The sequence below is a fragment of the Sciurus vulgaris genome (genome assembly GCF_902686455.1).
Source record: "Sciurus vulgaris genome assembly, chromosome: 3".
NCBI lineage: Eukaryota > Metazoa > Chordata > Mammalia > Rodentia > Sciuridae > Sciurus > Sciurus vulgaris.
The window spans coordinates 2,265,673-2,281,956 of NC_136463.1; the positions used below are offsets into that span (position 1 = coordinate 2,265,673).

Here is a 16,284-nt window from a genome sequence, read left to right on the forward strand (position 1 = left end):
CTCACTGAGGTCAACGTGGAGTTGGGAATCACGGCTACACGTCTCCGATGGCCTGGGAGGGGAGGTTCCTTCAGGAACACAGGCGCACTAAGGTGACTTCTGACCAGCTACTGACCCCAGTGCACACGAAGCCCCCCTGAGTAGGATGGCCACCGTGACAGTTCCCGAGAGGACCCCCTAAGGGGGAGGAGGAGTGAACGGCTGGCTGGCAGAGTGCAGAGGGTGGTCCCCAGCTCTCCCGGGAACATCAAACCGCTGCGGAATCGGCACAGCACCGCCTCAGCGGCGTCCTCTGCTCAGAGACAGCCGCTCTCTCTGGAGGGTGCTCTCTGCTCGAGCCTCACGTTGCCTTTCCACTCTCACTTCTCTTACGGTTCCCTCGCGTGACTTGGTGTCTGAGTTGTGGCCAGAGCACGAGAGCCGAGCGGGAGCTTCGGCTTCTGCTTCCCGGCCACGCCCACAGCTTCTGCTCTTCTGAAACTCCCGTCTGTCCTCAGCACTGCCCCTTCTCTGTGGGCCCTTTACCACGTTCCTCACAGCTGCCCGACACCCTCCCTGAATGCCACACCTGGGTCTCACCCGCCATTTCCTCCCTGGCCGGGCAGCGGCCTCTCCTCAGTTCAGGGGTCACAAGGGAGAGGAGCCAGAGCTTTGCTATAGCCTAGTGACACTCGGCTCGTGGAGACTTCCATCCTCTGACAGGGGGACCACAGTACCCCTGGAAGAAGCCAGACTCTGGGCGTCCTCGGCCTCTGGCTGCTGTCTCGGGCTTCGGCCTTCAGCAAGCTCTGTACGACCCGTCTCATGACAGTGACTCTCCCGGTCTCAGTCCCTCTCCCCACTGGATGGCCACCGTCTTGTACACACCGCAGGGGCCGGTGAGCCCACAGTCACTGTCCTGTACTCTTGCCCATCCAAGACGTCCACGCTGCAGGAGGCCTGAGCCTCCAGCCCCAGTGCAGCGCCGCCCCCGCACCATCAGAGTGCGGACGGCGTGCAGTCTCCGCTTCTGCCGGCCACAAGAGGAGGGGCCTGCTCTGAGCCCTACCAGAATGCACTCGCCACCCCCCAGCTGAAAGGCAAGGTTCAGGCCAGGAACCGAGGTGTGCACTGGTGTCCCGGGCCGTGTCCTGGGGCCCTGGGCACACAGCTGCTCGCTAAGTGTCCCTCACACGAGTGAGTAAACGCACATTAGGGCAGTCCCGTGAGAGAGACCGCCCCAGAGCCCCGTCGCTCCAGGGACCGGAGGATCGGGCCAGGCGAGCCTGGGCAACTGAGCAGGACCCAGCTCAACAGTTAGACATTAAAAAAGGACCAGGGATGCAGCTCAGGAGCAAAGCGCCAAAGAATCACCATTCCAAGATACGCTTATAGAAATGCGGCTTTGCAACTTACTCGTTTAGCATTTTTTCCTGAAACTTCAAGAAGGGGATTCCCTGGAGAGCAGCCCAGACGTCCGCAGGCTGGCTCACAAAGTCCTTCCTGGGAGGCTGCAGCTGCATGCAGTAGTGCAGGACAGGGAGGACACCCAGCCAGTCCACCACTTTGGCGTCCATGCATCTTTGGCACAGGTCGACTAAGTACTCTTGCCACCTAGAAGGGAACCAAGACCCACAGTGAGCTGTGGAGGGCTGCGTCCGACCCGCCTGGGGGTCCAATGTCCCAGGAGGGAAGGGACGGCCACTTGTACCTGGCAGAAGGAGCATGCTGCACACCTGGACCAAACCCCGGATCAGGAGACACAGAGTCACAGGGTTTCCTGGCCCCTGACCCTATTGCACCAGGATGTCATGAATCCCCACAACAGATGCCCCCTGGGGTCATTTCCACCCACACCACACAGTTGAGGAGTTGGGGTGCTCAGGTTTCAGCCAAGGAATTCACACAGGGCCTAGGGTTTGAACCCAGGCATTCTGGCAATGGCAGACCTAAACACAAAGCAAACTTTTTTTTTTTTTTTAAACTGGGGTTTGAACCCAGGGACACCCTACCACTGAGCTACAGCCCCAACCTTTTTTATTTTGAAATAGGGCCTCCTTAAGTTGCTGAGGCTGGCCTCGAACTTGTGATCCTCCAGCCTCAGCCTCCTGAGTTGCTGGGATTACAGGTATACACCACCACATCTGGCTACAAAGACACTTTTTAAAAGGAACAACACATGGTGTGTGTCCCACGGGCACAGGACCTGTAGCCTCCTCCTCCTCCTCCTCCCCCACATGGCTGTTTGTAGATGTCTTTACCACCGTCCCTCTTTCATAGAAGGTGAAGCAACTGCCTGGGTCTTTAAATCTCAGGAAACCCACAGGCTGTTAAGAGCTCAGGAAAGACCACCTGATGTCACCTAAGCTCAAACTAAACAGAAGCAGAAGAGACCCCGGTGCTCAGAGCGCGGTGGCTCAGATGGTCTCCCCACCACATCAAAGGCCACTGCTGACCCAGCGGGGACAGCGTGCTTCTAGCGGCGGGCACAGGCACAGCAGCAGGGCGAGCATCCCGGGGGCTCTGCAGCTGTCTGGGGGGACAACTGCTGGCAGGCTGGACCCCAGGGCCAAGGCACACTGTGCGTGGGAGCCCCTCTGTTACGGTCAACTTTGTTTTATTCCCTTATTTTTTCCAGATGGGGTTCCACTAAGCGGCCCAGACTGGCCCTATGTTCTTGGGCTCAAGCTATCCTCCTGCCTCGGCCTCCCAAGTAGCTGGGATGACAGTGTCACCATGGTGCCTGGCCCTGCGGAGCTTCTTGGAGTCAGGATTTTCAGGAGAACGCAGAATCTAACAACACTGGCAATGGCGGGCACACCAGGGAGGGGACAGGAGCACGCGGTGACAGGACCGCAGTGTGACGTCCCCAGTGTACACCCAGCCCTTCTCTGACAAGCAGTCGGATAAAATCCATGATGAATGGGCAGGAGCCCTCCGACAAAACCCCTGGATACCTCTCAGACGTGCCCAGGAAGTGGCAGAGGTCGCCGTGCAGGGCGTCTGGGGAGCAGGTGCTGGGGCAGAGGATGGAGCACAGGGAGGTCAGGTCCCCTTCCGACAGGTAGAGTTTGGTGTCCTCCACCAGGAAGAGGAGGATCAGGCCTCTCCTCAGTCTGCTCCTCACGGGGCAGTCTTCAGGCAGGGCGTCCCCGCTCCTTCCTTCCACACTCAGCCCCAGCTGCTTTTTCAAATACTTCCACAGGTGCTTCTTCACCTGTTGCAGGGGAAGAGGAGAGGGGCCAGCATGGAGTGCGGGCCCCTGAGGCCGGAGAGCCCTCGGGCAGGGGAGCCCTGTGGAGGGTCCCACCTGCCCCGCAGCCCCACCTCCCAGCATGCCTCCTGCAGGGAGGGGGTCCGGGCGGACCCTGCATGCCCAGGAGAGCGAGGCGTCACGCTCAGAGGGAGCGCCAGCTCCGTCTCCAAGCCACGTGTGGCTGCAGGGCCACGAGGGACGGGCCGCACCCGTTCTTTCAACGTGCCCAGGCCAGGAAGGAACTAAGACCGGGCCGGAGCGAGGGCAGAGGTGCGATCATGAGACGGTGCAGGAACAGGAGGGACGGGAGGTCCTCTGCACCCGGCCCGCTCGGCCACGCGGTCTCCTGGCCTCGCAGGCCAGGCGGCCAGGGGAAAGCCCGATACCTCTGCCTCTCCGAGGTTCAGGCTGATCCAGGGCTGTGCTGCTTTCCCTTCGTAAACCATAGGCACCCGGACGACAGAGAAAAACTGCCGGAACAGGCTGAAGAAGTTCCTCAGGTTGACGGGGTTCCAGGTCTGGAGGATGCTGAAGATGCGGCCCAGCATGATCTCGGCGGCCAGCTGCTTCCCCCTCACCAGGTCCTTCTTGATCTTATCCGTGAAGAAGCTCTGCAGTTTCTGTAACTTCCCAGGAGGCCTCATGCAGATTATATCGTCATATTGATGCCAGTCTGCGGGGACAGCAGGAAAGACATCACACGGAAGATCTCAACACCCACCAGCCTGTGGCACCCAGAGACAGAAACAAAGGGGAGCACAGGCACACTGGCACACATCTGCAATGCCAGTAGCTTAGGAGGCTGAGATAGGAGGATCACAGGTTGGAGGTCAGCCTCAACAATTTAGGGAGACCCAGTCTAAAAAATACAGAGAGACAAAAATGGGAGTGAAGTCAGAGGATGAAAGAAAGGAAGGAGAGCAGGAGGACTCTGGTAAGTGAGGCCATCAGAACTCACTCTATCAGCTACTATGGGCATGCCCCTGCAGACAGAATCCCAGACGACCCACAGCAACGAGCTTAAAACCAAGTCTCTGCTTAGCCATGCAGCTCAGCAAACCGGGTAAAAGCTTTAAACACGACCACATGCAGGTAAAACATTTAACACCAACACTGCGTCCCTCACAAGCAACTGAGCCCTGTTCTGGTAAGTGACTCCAGGGTGCACACTGGGAACAGCAACACCCAGCCCAAAGGGATGAAGCGGATTCCCCAGCAGACTCAAAGACAGCCACCAACAGGTGCCCAGACGGGGCCAGGGCTGAATTCTTGGCTGCCCTGAGAGCCAGCTGCAAGAGACACAATTATAGACCTAGCAAACACAGTGACGCTGACTGCAGAACCATCAGAAAAGGAAAGTAGTCAGCCGAACACTGTGGTGCACGTCTGTACTCTCAGTAATCAGGAGGCTGAAGCAGGAGGATCAAAAGTTTGAGGGCAGCCTGGGCAACTTAGCAAAACCTGACTCAAAATTTTAAAATGAGGGGCTGGGGATATAGCTCAGCTCGTAGAGTGCTTGCCTGTCAAGCACAAGGCCTTGGGTTCAATCCCCAGCACAGCGAAAAAAAAAAAAAAATCAAAATGAATAAAAAGAGACAGGGATCTACCTCAGGGGTAGGAGTACTTGCCTAGCAAGCATGAGGCCCTGGGTTCCATCCCCAGCATTGTTAAGAGGTGGGGAAAACAAGAGAGAGGAGGAAAGACAGCAAACTTAAAAGATGGTCAGAGGCACAGTAGTGCATGCTTGTAATTCCAGTGACTCCGGAGGCTGAAGCAGAAGGATTGCAAAGTCGAGGCCAGCCTCAGCAATTTAGAAGGCCCTAAACTACTTACTGATAGCCTGTCTCAAAATAAAAAATAAAAAGGGCTGGGCCTGTGGCTCAGGAAGGGCCAGCCAGCAGCTCCCTGCTCCCCGCTCTGTTCCAGACTGCCCAGTAGCCCGGGTCCACTCCGCCCGCGGCCCAGGCTGCCCTGCAGAGCACACTAGGCAGGATGCAGGCTGCCGTGGGGCCCGTACCTCCGGAGAACAGGAGGGAGGACCTGACGCACAGGCAGCGGTTCACGTGCTCGCCCGCCTTCTGTGGGGGCTTGTAGATGTACTCGTACTCCACGGCGGGGTCGGGGCCGCGGCCGCGGTGAAGGACGTACTTGTAAGGGATGGCTCTGTCCAGGCTCTGCCTGGGAATGACAACGCTGCCCTCGATGAGGGACCCGTTCTCGTGCAAGTCCCTGCGAAGCCACAGACACCGGCGCGTCACCAGGAGCCTCGCCTGGGAAGACTGAGTTCTCAGACCCACCAGGAGGCCAGACCCACAGCCTAGGGTACCCACACACGGCTCGCCCGGCACAGGGCTCCCTTCCAGCCAGGACAGGAGCCACAGCAAACCGAGACGAGGAGACGCTGGGAGGACCAAGCAAACACACCAGGAGCAGGGGCAGCGGGACCCAGGGATGGGGACCCAGGACTCACTGATCTCCCCTAACACACACCCCAGGGATGGGGACCTGGGACTCGCTGATCACCCCTAACACACACCCCAGGGATGGGGACCCAGGACTCACTGATCACCCCTAACACACACCCCAGGGATGGGGACCTCGGGACTCGCTGATCTCCCCTAACACACACCCCAGGGATGGGGACCCCAGGACTCACTGATCACCCCTAACACACACCCCAGGGATGGGGACCTGGGACTCGCTGATCTCCCCTACCACACACCCCAGGGATGGGGACCCCAGGACTCGCTGATCTCCGCTAACACACACCCCAGGGATGGGGACCCCAGGACTCACTGATCTCCCCTAACACACACCCCAGGGATGGGGACCTGGGACTCGCTGATCTCCCCTACCACACACCCCAGGGATGGGGACCCCAGGACTCGCTGATCTCCCCTAACACACACCCCAGGGATGGGGACCTGGGACTCGCTGATCACCCCTACCACACACCCCAGGGATGGGGACCCCAGGACTCACTGATCTCCCCTAACACACACCCCAGGGGTGGGAACCCCAGGACTCACTGATCTCCCCTAACACACACCCCAGGGATGGGGACCTGGGACTCACTGATCACCCCCGACACACACCCCAGGGATGGGGACCCCAGGACTCACTGATCTCCCCTAACACATACCCCAGGGATGGGGACCTGGGATTCGCTGATCACCCCTAACACACACCCCAGGGATGGGGACCCCGGACTCGCTGATCACCCCTACCACACACCCCAGGGATGGGGACCCCGGACTCGCTGATCACCCCTAACACACACCCCAGGGATGGGGACCCCGGGACTCGCTGATCTCCCCTAACACACACCCCAGGGATGGGGACCCAGGACTCGCTGATCACCCCTACCACACACCCCAGGGATGGGGACCCCGGACTCGCTGATCACCCCTAACACACACCCCAGGGATGGGGACCCCGGGACTCGCTGATCTCCCCTAACACACACCCCAGGGATGGGGACCCCGGACTCGCTGATCACCCCTAACACACACCCCAGGGATGGGGACCTGGGACTCGCTGATCACCCCTAACACACACCCCAGGGATGGGGACCTGGGACTCACTGATCACCCCTAACACACACCCAGGGATGGGAACCCCAGGACTCACTGATCTCCCCTAACACACACCCCAGGGATGGGGACCTGGGACTCGCTGATCACCCCTAACACACACCCCAGGGATGGGGACTCCAGGACTCACTGATCACCCCTGACACACACCCAGGGATGGGAACCCCAGGACTCACTGATCTCCCCTAACACACACCCCAGGGATGGGGACCTGGGACTCGCTGATCACCCCTAACACACACCCCAGGGATGGGGACTCCAGGACTCACTGATCACCCCTAACACACACCCCAGGGATGGGGACCTGGGACTCGCTGATTTCCCCTACCACACACCCCAGGGATGGGAACCCCAGGACTCACTGATCACCCCTAACACACACCCCAGGGATGGGGACCTGGGACTCGCTGATTTCCCCTACCACACACCCCAGGGATGGGGACCCCAGGACTCGCTGATCTCCCCTAACACACACCCCAGGGATCGGGACCCCAGGACTCACTGATCTCCCCTAACACACACCCCAGGGATGGGGACCTGGGACTCACTGATCACCCCTGACACACACCCCAGGGATCGGGACCCCGGACTCGCTGATTTCCCCTACCACACACCCCAGGGATGGGGACCCCAGGACTCGCTGATCTCCCCTAACACACACCCCAGGGATGGGGACCTGGGACTCACTGATCACCCCTGACACACACCCCAGGGATCGGGACCCCGGACTCGCTGATTTCCCCTACCACACACCCCAGGGATGGGGACCCCGGACTCGCTGATTTCCCCTGACACACACCCCAGGGATCGGGACCCCGGACTCGCTGATTTCCCCTACCACACACCCCAGGGATGGGGACCCAGGACTCACTGATCTCCCTTAACACACACCCCAGGGATGGGGACCCCAGGACTCGCTGATCACCCCTACCACACACCCCAGGGATAGGGACCCCAGGACTCACTGATCTCCCCTAACACACACCCAGGGATGGGGACCCCAGGACTCACTGATCTCCCCTAACACACACCCAGGGATGGGAACCCCAGGACTCACTGATCTCCCTTAACACACACCCCAGGGATGGGGACCCCAGGACTCGCTGATCACCCCTAACACACACCCCAGGGATGGGGACTCCAGGACTCACTGATCTCCCCTAACACACACCCCAGGGATGGGGATCCGGGACTCGCTGATCTCCCCTAACACATACCCCAGGGATGGGGACCCCAGGACTCGCTGATCACCCCTACCACACACCCCAGGGATGGGGACCCAGGACTTGCTGGTCCCCCTGACTCCTGGGGCCCAGAACTCACTGGACGTAGTACATCTCGCAGGCGTCGCTCCAGGCGGGCTGGCCCAGCCCTTCTCCTCCCCTGACGAAGACGGTGTGCAGCTCGGGGTCGAAGGCGAAGTCCTTGGAGAGGATGGCGTGGAAGTACACGGTGACCCCCTCCTCCGGGCTCAGCGGGCTGGAGACAAGAGAGCGCTGTGGCCACTGACCAGCCCCTCCTGCCCCTGCGGTCACTCTCACGCCTGGCCACTGCCCAGGAGTGGCCAAGGGGAGGAGGAGGGTGCGGGCCTGGCCTGGCTGGCCCTCCCTGCCCCGGGGCTGAGCAGGTCAGGGCCGACAGGCACAGCCGGCGTGCGGTGCCCGGCCAGGCGGCCCTGTACCTGGCCTGCCAGTTCTGCTGCTCCTTCTCCTTTTTCACGGCGGCTGCGTAACTTCTGCCAGTCCCTTCGGGCTTCCTTGGGTCTTTGGGCTCCGAGGTGCTTTCGCCTCGTTTTTTCCCAGAAGCAGCCAACCCATCCTTGGTCTGGGCTTCCTGGAATAAGCAGCCACGCCCCGGCGTGAAAGGCTGGACTCGTCTGCCCCTCAGCCGTGAGCCTCACAGCAGCAGGAGGGCCGTCCAGTCCTTGTAGTCCACTCCCGTGGCCTCAGAGGACCCTTCCCCAGCCTGTCCTGGCCTCTCCTCCCTCCCTCACTTCTGGGGACACTAGTTCCTTCTGCTGACAAAAAGGTCACCACAAGCCACCAAAGGGCCTTGGCTCACCAATCTTTGTCCAGATGTGTCCCCAGGGACCCCACAGCTCACCCCTCACTCCTTGGAGCCTCTGCCCCCAGCACTCCCTGGAGGCTGCACCCATTCACCCTGCTGAGGGGCCGCCTTCCCTGGCAGCACCAGCCAGCACCCCCACATACTTTCCCCCAGCTTGCTTCCGGCTGCCTGGCTTGGCCTCCGTCCTCCTGTTCCCATGCGTGAGTGCCCTGAGGGAAGGCCTGGCCTCCCGCACACTGTCCCTAGTGCTCCACAAACATCTGCCACACAACCAGGTGGAAGGCGGGCTGGCAATGGGCTGCAGCAGGTGACCGGGAAGGCCAAGCAGTGTCCCCGAGGCCCAGCCGGTGGGAAACCTGTACCTGGCGGTGCTCCTTGGCAGCAGGGGGACCCGCCGGGGGCTGGCTCGCTGACGGAGGCTTATTGTCCACTGCCTTCCCAGCCCTGTGAACTGGACCATCTGGCTCAGCTGCAGCATCAACACCCTGGAGGGAATAAGCCCCCAGACTCCTGGGCCAGAGACAAAGGGAAGGCCACTCTGCCCGCATGAGACCAGCACCAGCCTTGGACTGCGGGTGGGGCCAGCAGCCCCCACCCCAAGGGAGGTAGTCCCAGCTGCCCTCCCAGTCGGGAAGCCCCGTCTCACCGGCCTCTCACCCACGGGGTTGCCAAGGTGTGGGAGCCAGTCCTGTGCCCCGGGCGCCACTGCCGGATACTCACCCCAGAGGCTGGGCACCCCGCCTGCTGCCTGGCCCTCTGGGCTTCCTTCTGAGGCTCAGAGTCCCCTTCGGACTCAGGCAGTGGGAGCCCCTGGGCAGCACCTTCAGCCTTAGGGTGGGCTTCGCAGGCAGAGCTGTGCGGGTCAGACACCTCCTGGGAGAGGCCTCTGTCCCCAGCGGGCGTGCAGGTGTGGAGGCCCCTTCCGTCTGCACGGTTCTGGGGGGCTGCGCTGCTCCGAGCCCCCTCTCCTGAGGACGCTCCCCTGTCCTGGGCAGGCTGTCCCTGCAGAGGGCTGCCGCTCTCTTCCACGCGTGTGACGGGCCCGGCCCCCTCCAGCAGCGTCACCCCTGTACCCAGGGGCTGCCCGGGCTGGTTAGCAGGAGCAGCCTGCTGGGCTGGACTTTGGGCCGGGGCTGTGCCCTGGGACCCAGGACAAGAAGGTGAATTCAGACTCTGGGGACTGGAGGGAGGTGGGCCAGAGGCACCCGGCGGCAAGGAGGCAGAAGCATCCTGATTCTTCCTCCTCTTCTTCCTCTTGCTCTGAACAGAAGAGGGAGACTCCTCTTACCTCTCAGGGCTCGGCAGCCTGCCCCACGTCTCCCTCCTGTTCTGTGCCCCTCTCTCAGGTTCGGCAAGCTCAGCTCTGCTGGGCCACTCACATCTGCCACCCCTGCCCCTTCTCATCCAGTTCCGGGTGGAACTGAGTTAAGACACCCGGGCGGAGGGGTGCTGACCAAGGAGCAAGAGGCCCCACTGACAGCCCTGCGCGCAGAGCCAGGCGTCCCTGTGAGGTCACCTGTGGATGCTGTGGCATTCATGGGCTTCCCACGTGACGCTCTGCAGCGCAGGTGTCACGAGAGCAGACCCAGAATCAAGAGAGGAGCCCGAGTGCACAGGAGCAGAGGCGCAGGCTGCTTTTGGGGGAGGCTCCCACCTCGGGAACCAGGAGCGCGGCTCTGAGGAGCAGGCCCCTGGGAGCCTGGCCCCAGGGCGGTGAAGCTCCCAAGGAGGTGCCCGTGTGCCACCGATGGCAGGTGGCTGGTAAGTCCCGAGCCCTGGCTGCAAGTGACGAGGCCCCGCCCCCGTGGACACCAGCCTGCCCTGCGCCCCTCACCCCGGGTTAAGCCTACTGGGAAAGCAGGGAACTTGGGGGCATCTGTGCCGGGTGCGCGGGCCTCCTCCTGGGTCAGTCTGCAGCTTCCCCAAGACTCCTCGCTGACCTTCCCGCAGAACTGCCCGGGTGCCCGCCCCCGCCCCCCAGGCACCCAGAGGGCTCCCGGCCTGGCTGGGAGTCAATGCCCACAGTGTGCAGTAGAAAGACGGGCTTTAGGGGACATCTTTCTTTCTGTGGTGCTGAGGATGGGACCCAGGGCCTCGCACAAGCAAGGGGATCTAGGAAAACTGCATCTCCCAAGGGTGACCAAACCACCCAAGACGTGGTTAACGAGTCGAGTGGCTCGGCAGTCTGGGTGGCCCATGTCCCCACTTCCACAGCTCCCTGGAGGCCAGAGCCACCAGCCCAGGCCCAGTGCTGAGTGCAAGTCAGTGCAGCCAACACCCAACACCTCAGGGGCACCAGCCCTGCCCCACCTGAGGCTGACTGGACGGGTCTGGGGTCTCCTGGACCCAGTGGTGTCCATCGGCCTCCCGAGGATTGCAAGAAGTTGCTGAGCACTACCACGTCAGACTGGCGCAGGCTCCAGGAGGAACACCCCAGCCCTCCCCAATTCTCTGGAATGTTGGTGCTTCACCCAAGGAGTGCTGCCTCCATGGACCACCGGGTGACCTGGGCTCTGGGAGGCACAGGGACCTCGAGGGCCCGAGGGCACAGCAGGGCCTGTCCCACAACACTGGCCACGTGATGAGGCAGACCAGGGCGCGACATGAGACGTGCCAAGGTCGGATCCAGTGAGGAGGGCACTGGGGGAGGTCAGAGGCCACCCTGACTCAGAGGCTTCCTGGAGGGGGCGGCACTGGGCCCAGCCTGAGAGATGCAGCTTTAACCTTGCTCTAAGCTCTAAGCTTGCTCTCCTCAGCAAGGACCCCGGTCTTTGTGCACAAAGACGACCCTCCCAAGGCCTCCCGCTCACCCAGAATGAAAGCCCACATCCAAGACCCCGTGAGGCTCCGGCCTGCTCACCCTCCCCCCAGTGTGGGCCAGAGCTGGAGGTGGGTGGGGCCTGGGCACAGGCAGTGATGCTGGCGGCACTGGGGGCAGCAGAGAGTGCAGAACGTCTGCGCCAGGGCACCTAGGGTGGGACGCAGCAGGACACAGGTCCTCGGGAGCCGGGAGCTGGGTGGGGGAGGACGGTGGCTTGGAACAGGCCCCTGCTGCAGGCCTCTGCCTCTGGAGAGGCGGAGCTTCAAGGCGGAGGCGACCCAGAGCAGCGCTGGGTGGGGGGCCAAGGTCTAAACCAAAATGCAGGAGCCAAGCCAAGGAGGTGCAGCATCAGAGATGGGGACAGGCCAGCAACACAGGCAGGACGACCAGTTCTCACCAAGTGGGAGGAGGGACATGAACGCCGAGGGCAGGGCAGGGGGGCAGGAAAACGGCCTACAGAGGCGGACAGATGGGTGCTGTGCACCCCCCCCCCCCCCCGCCCCGAGCCCCTGGGGCCAGCTGGCTCGTCCCCGCAGCAGGGAAGGGCTGTGAGGACGCGGGGCAGGCTGCACTGAGGACCCCGAGGCCTCTTCCCGGCAGCTGAGCTGCTCGGCACATCCCCCAGCAACCCGGCTCCACCAGAGCCTTGCTGGGGGACCTCCTGGGGACACCGCCCAACGCACCTTCCAGACCAGCCTCCTCCTTCGAGCAGACACACGGGCAGTGTGCGGGGAGCGGCTTCCTCCAACAGGAGCCGTGGCCTTAGGAAGCAATGGAACCTGGGAGACATGCCTGTGAGCCCAGTGGCTCGGGAGGCTAAGGCAGGGGCTGAGGCAGGAGGACGGCAATTTCGAGCCTAGCCTGGCAACTTAGTGAGGCCCGTCTCAAAATAGAAAAGGAAAAGGGCTGAGGATGTGGCTCAGTGGTAAAAGCGCCTCTGGGTTCAGTCTCGGTACAAAAAATGAAAATAAATAAATCAAAGTTAAAAAGAAGCAAGGAGAGGAGCTCAGCGAAGCACAGGTGGGCCCCCACCAAGGGGGCGCTCAGGGAGCCAAGGGACGGGGCGCTGCACCAACCTTCCCACAGAGCCACCCACTGTGCTGTGCCAAGCCCTGCAGAGTACCCGCTGCCCTGGGCCTTGGCTGCCTCCAGCCCAGACTGCAGCACAGCCACACCAGGCTTGGCACACACCACACTGGCCAGGCAGGGAGCTGTGGATGCCATTCTGTGACAAGGGGCAGGATGGGCCGGAGCATTAGAGAGAGCATGAGGGCAGAGCCACATCTGGACTTCAGGGCTACCACCCAGGGGCCTGGATGGAGCCTCGCCTACAGCCTCAGGATTTATCAGCGATATGAGCAATAAATTCCACTTAACCAGTTTGAGTTTCATTTTTGGTAATTTGCAACCAAAAGATTTCTATTGGTCCAAATGATCAAACCTCAGATTAGGTCGCTTTCTTCTTACGGAAATGAAAGCTACGTCCAGGTGACCAATGTTCTGACTGCCAGGACACGGATGCCAGGCTCTGGCAGGTACCACAGTCACCACAGGCCACGGGAGGACCCTCTGGGTCCCTCAGAGCACACCCTGCCTTAATCTTAGAACAGCTGCCAGCTGCCCTACAGGAGGGGAGTGGTCAGCAGGGCAGGCACCCTGGGGTGGGGTCTGTGGGTGCCTGAGGAGGGCCTGGCTGCATCCTCCAAGAAACAGGGGAGGTGGCCCAGGGAGACCGGCCAGGTCCTGGGAGACAGCTGCCAAGCCAAGGCTGCTGGCCAGCCACTGCCCCGTGGACCCCACACCCCACTCAGGATGGCACTACCTGACCACCTGATGGACAGAACCATGGCGCTCAGGCAGCTGCGATGCCTCCGCATTGGCCACCTGCCATCTCTTCTGCAAACGGCCTCCTGCAGCCCTCACGCGCCATTCAGAGACAGGCTGGTTTCCTCCTCAGAACCAACCAACAGCGCGGCGGGGAGCTTCGGGGAGCCGTGGATCAGGGCTGGGAATCTGGAATTCTGTTTTCCTCAGGGCCTGCCTGGAAACGGGGGCCTGGATGTCCCCGAGTGCTGCTGGCCACTTCTTCCCAGCCCACCCCCTGCAGCACCGCGTTCCCTGGCGGGAAGCGGCCATCCTGCTGTGCTGGCCGCTCATGATGGAGCGTGGGGCCCCACGGAAGGAGGTGGTGCCACCCAGTAGTTTGGGGACCTCCTTTGCTGGAGGACCTGCGCCTCTGCAGCAGCCACGGCCACCGGGCTCCCTGGAGAGCAGGACCACCACCTGCATGGCCAGCAGGATGAAGGTAAAATCCCAGGACCCGAGACCCCGTCAGGCCTTCTGCGGGAGGGGAGCTCAAGTCACCTCCCCGGCACCTGCCATCAGGGCCGCCTGCAGGGGAGTCACCAGCATGGGTCACTCCAACGGGGCAGGCACTGTCTCAAACCCCAAGTGCACGCACGCGAGGTTATTTGTGGCTCCATGGCGTGTGCTTCGGAGTCCCAGGGAGCCCTGCCGTGCAGTGACGTGGTGACTTCTTATGCATAACGGTGATTCAGTCCTGCGTCGGCACCTCTCACCAGGCCCAAGGTTTGTACAGGTCGCCTTCAGCCAAGAAGCACCTAAGCTTCCTTCAGGGAGGCAGCCAGGCGGGCGCTGTGGTGACCCTCCTCCCCTTGTCTGTCTCAGGACTGTTCTCTTTTCTCGTATTCCAAGATTCCGTTATTTCCATAAGTTCCTCTTCTCTCCAGATGGGTACAGGGAAGAAAACTGGAAAGATCCCAAATAGTTTTCTATTTCTTAAAAGTCTTTTTCTGAGGACTTTCCAGGCTCCCACGATCCTTAAAACCATCTCGGCTGACTCTGATCCGCACGCAGCTCTAGGGTTACTACAGCACGTCATTTTCTGGCCTTTGTCTTTTTCTGAGCTCATTTATCTTTTTATGCTCGATTCACCTTTCTCCTGAACCAATTAGTCTCATTTTGTGTAACTGGAGTTACCGCCCTGTTCTTTTTTCCATGGTCTTTACTCAGAGGCCAGCTGTTCAAGGGTTAACTCTCAAACACCAGAGAAAGCAGGAGATCTCCTTTGAAGAGCCCTCCGCAGGAAAAGAGGTAATGGTGGGAGTGAAGCTGCCCCCAGGAAGGATGGAAGGCCAGCTGGACTGGACGTCAGCATCCACCATGACGCCCAGACTCTACCCCGCAGGCTCCCAGCTTCACAGGCTGTTTTAACCTCGAGGGCCAAGTCTGACAGTCTGTATAATAAGCCATTTTAGTTCTTTCGTATCCTACTGTGGAAGTCTTGCCAAGCAAAAAAGCTATAAAATCTTTGTTTTGGGGGGTTGGGGACATAGCTCAGTTGGTAGAGTGCTTGACTTGCAAGCACAAGTCCCGGGTTCAAATCCCCATCACCGCAAAAGAAAAAAAAAAAAAAAAAACCTTATTTTCTGCTAATGTTCAGGTACATGCGTGCACACCTGTGTATTCCAAGTTGGGTCTACATGTGTGCTTGTGTCTATATGACGTACATGGTACCAAAAACTGGCATGTAAAGAGTGCTCATAAAATCAAAAAAATGGATCAAAATACCTTTTGGTTCGGGTGACTTAAAATGGTTAAAGAGATAAAAAAATTTTCTTAAGGGTCTTTCAAATAACAAACCCACATTTTTTCTGGGTGATCAGTCATGAATGGTGTTGTTTTCTGTAAAATGTTTAACGTGTAATGTCCATTGCTTGTAGGATTTTTCTTCAACGAAAAAGGATGGCTTAAAATGTTAACTAACTTGGTTTTCATGGGTAACCTAAGTTAAAAATGGGTAAATCAGATTTAACATAAACGGGGTTAACATTAAAAATGTTTCTTAAATTGTTGGGGTCGATGGAAAGATGGTTTAAGATTGCTTTGTTTCTGGTCTTCCCTAAAAGCAAGATGATGAAGGGTTAAAATTTTACTTTTCTGTATGTTCTACATACAAAGGTTAAAAGAAGGAAAAAAATCCTTCAAAGAATGATAAAATAATGTTTTAAATGGCCCCCAAAATCCCTCAGTGTTCTGACTCAAACTTTAGGCCCCTCAATGTCAAGACTAAGGACTTCTGATCCTGCGAAGGACACCAGCAGTGTGGCGGAAGAAGTGGCTGAGCCGCGTGCAGAGGCCACACCCCTCAGCTGCCCTCTGTCCTCCGCTGTCCAAGCTAAGGAAAAACACGTAGGTGCTAGTTTGTCTGTTTTAAGGGTTCTCGCCTGTCAGCCCGTCTTGGCGATCCTCTCTTGTCTCTGTTTTTCGTTTCTGTTACTGGCCCTTTGGGACGTGGGCCGTGTGACTTGATCTTACCAACAGGCTCTCACGAAAATCTTGGCTGAGGGGCCACCTACAGGCACGGGCCTCTTTAAGAGAAAGATGTCTCACTGTAGCACTAGTTGCCTTTGAATGGTTCTGGATAACTGTACGGTCTTATACTTGGAGCTGGTCTGTCAGAGGTAAAGCATATAGAAGATCCTGCATGCACAGGTATTTATGCGATCACATGATAAGGAGTCTGAACCGTCTGTTCAAGGTGCCAA

At 59.6% G+C, this 16,284-nt stretch overlaps 1 protein-coding gene across 1 annotated transcript in view; it reads right to left on the minus strand.

Annotated features, from left to right (window-relative positions):
* The window catches only part of RNF213 (ring finger protein 213), a 111,015-nt gene that overhangs the window by 71,689 nt on the left and 23,042 nt on the right, over positions 1-16,284 (minus strand). The window contains exons 4-11 of the mRNA XM_079135369.1: positions 9,616-10,155; positions 9,258-9,380; positions 8,510-8,661; positions 8,152-8,307; positions 5,253-5,464; positions 3,622-3,908; positions 2,937-3,196; positions 1,396-1,593 (exon numbers count right to left, since the gene is read on the minus strand). Coding sequence (XP_078991495.1) covers positions 1,396-1,593; positions 2,937-3,196; positions 3,622-3,908; positions 5,253-5,464; positions 8,152-8,307; positions 8,510-8,661; positions 9,258-9,380; positions 9,616-10,155 — 1,928 coding nt within the window. The remainder of the gene's footprint in view (positions 1-1,395; positions 1,594-2,936; positions 3,197-3,621; positions 3,909-5,252; positions 5,465-8,151; positions 8,308-8,509; positions 8,662-9,257; positions 9,381-9,615; positions 10,156-16,284) is intronic.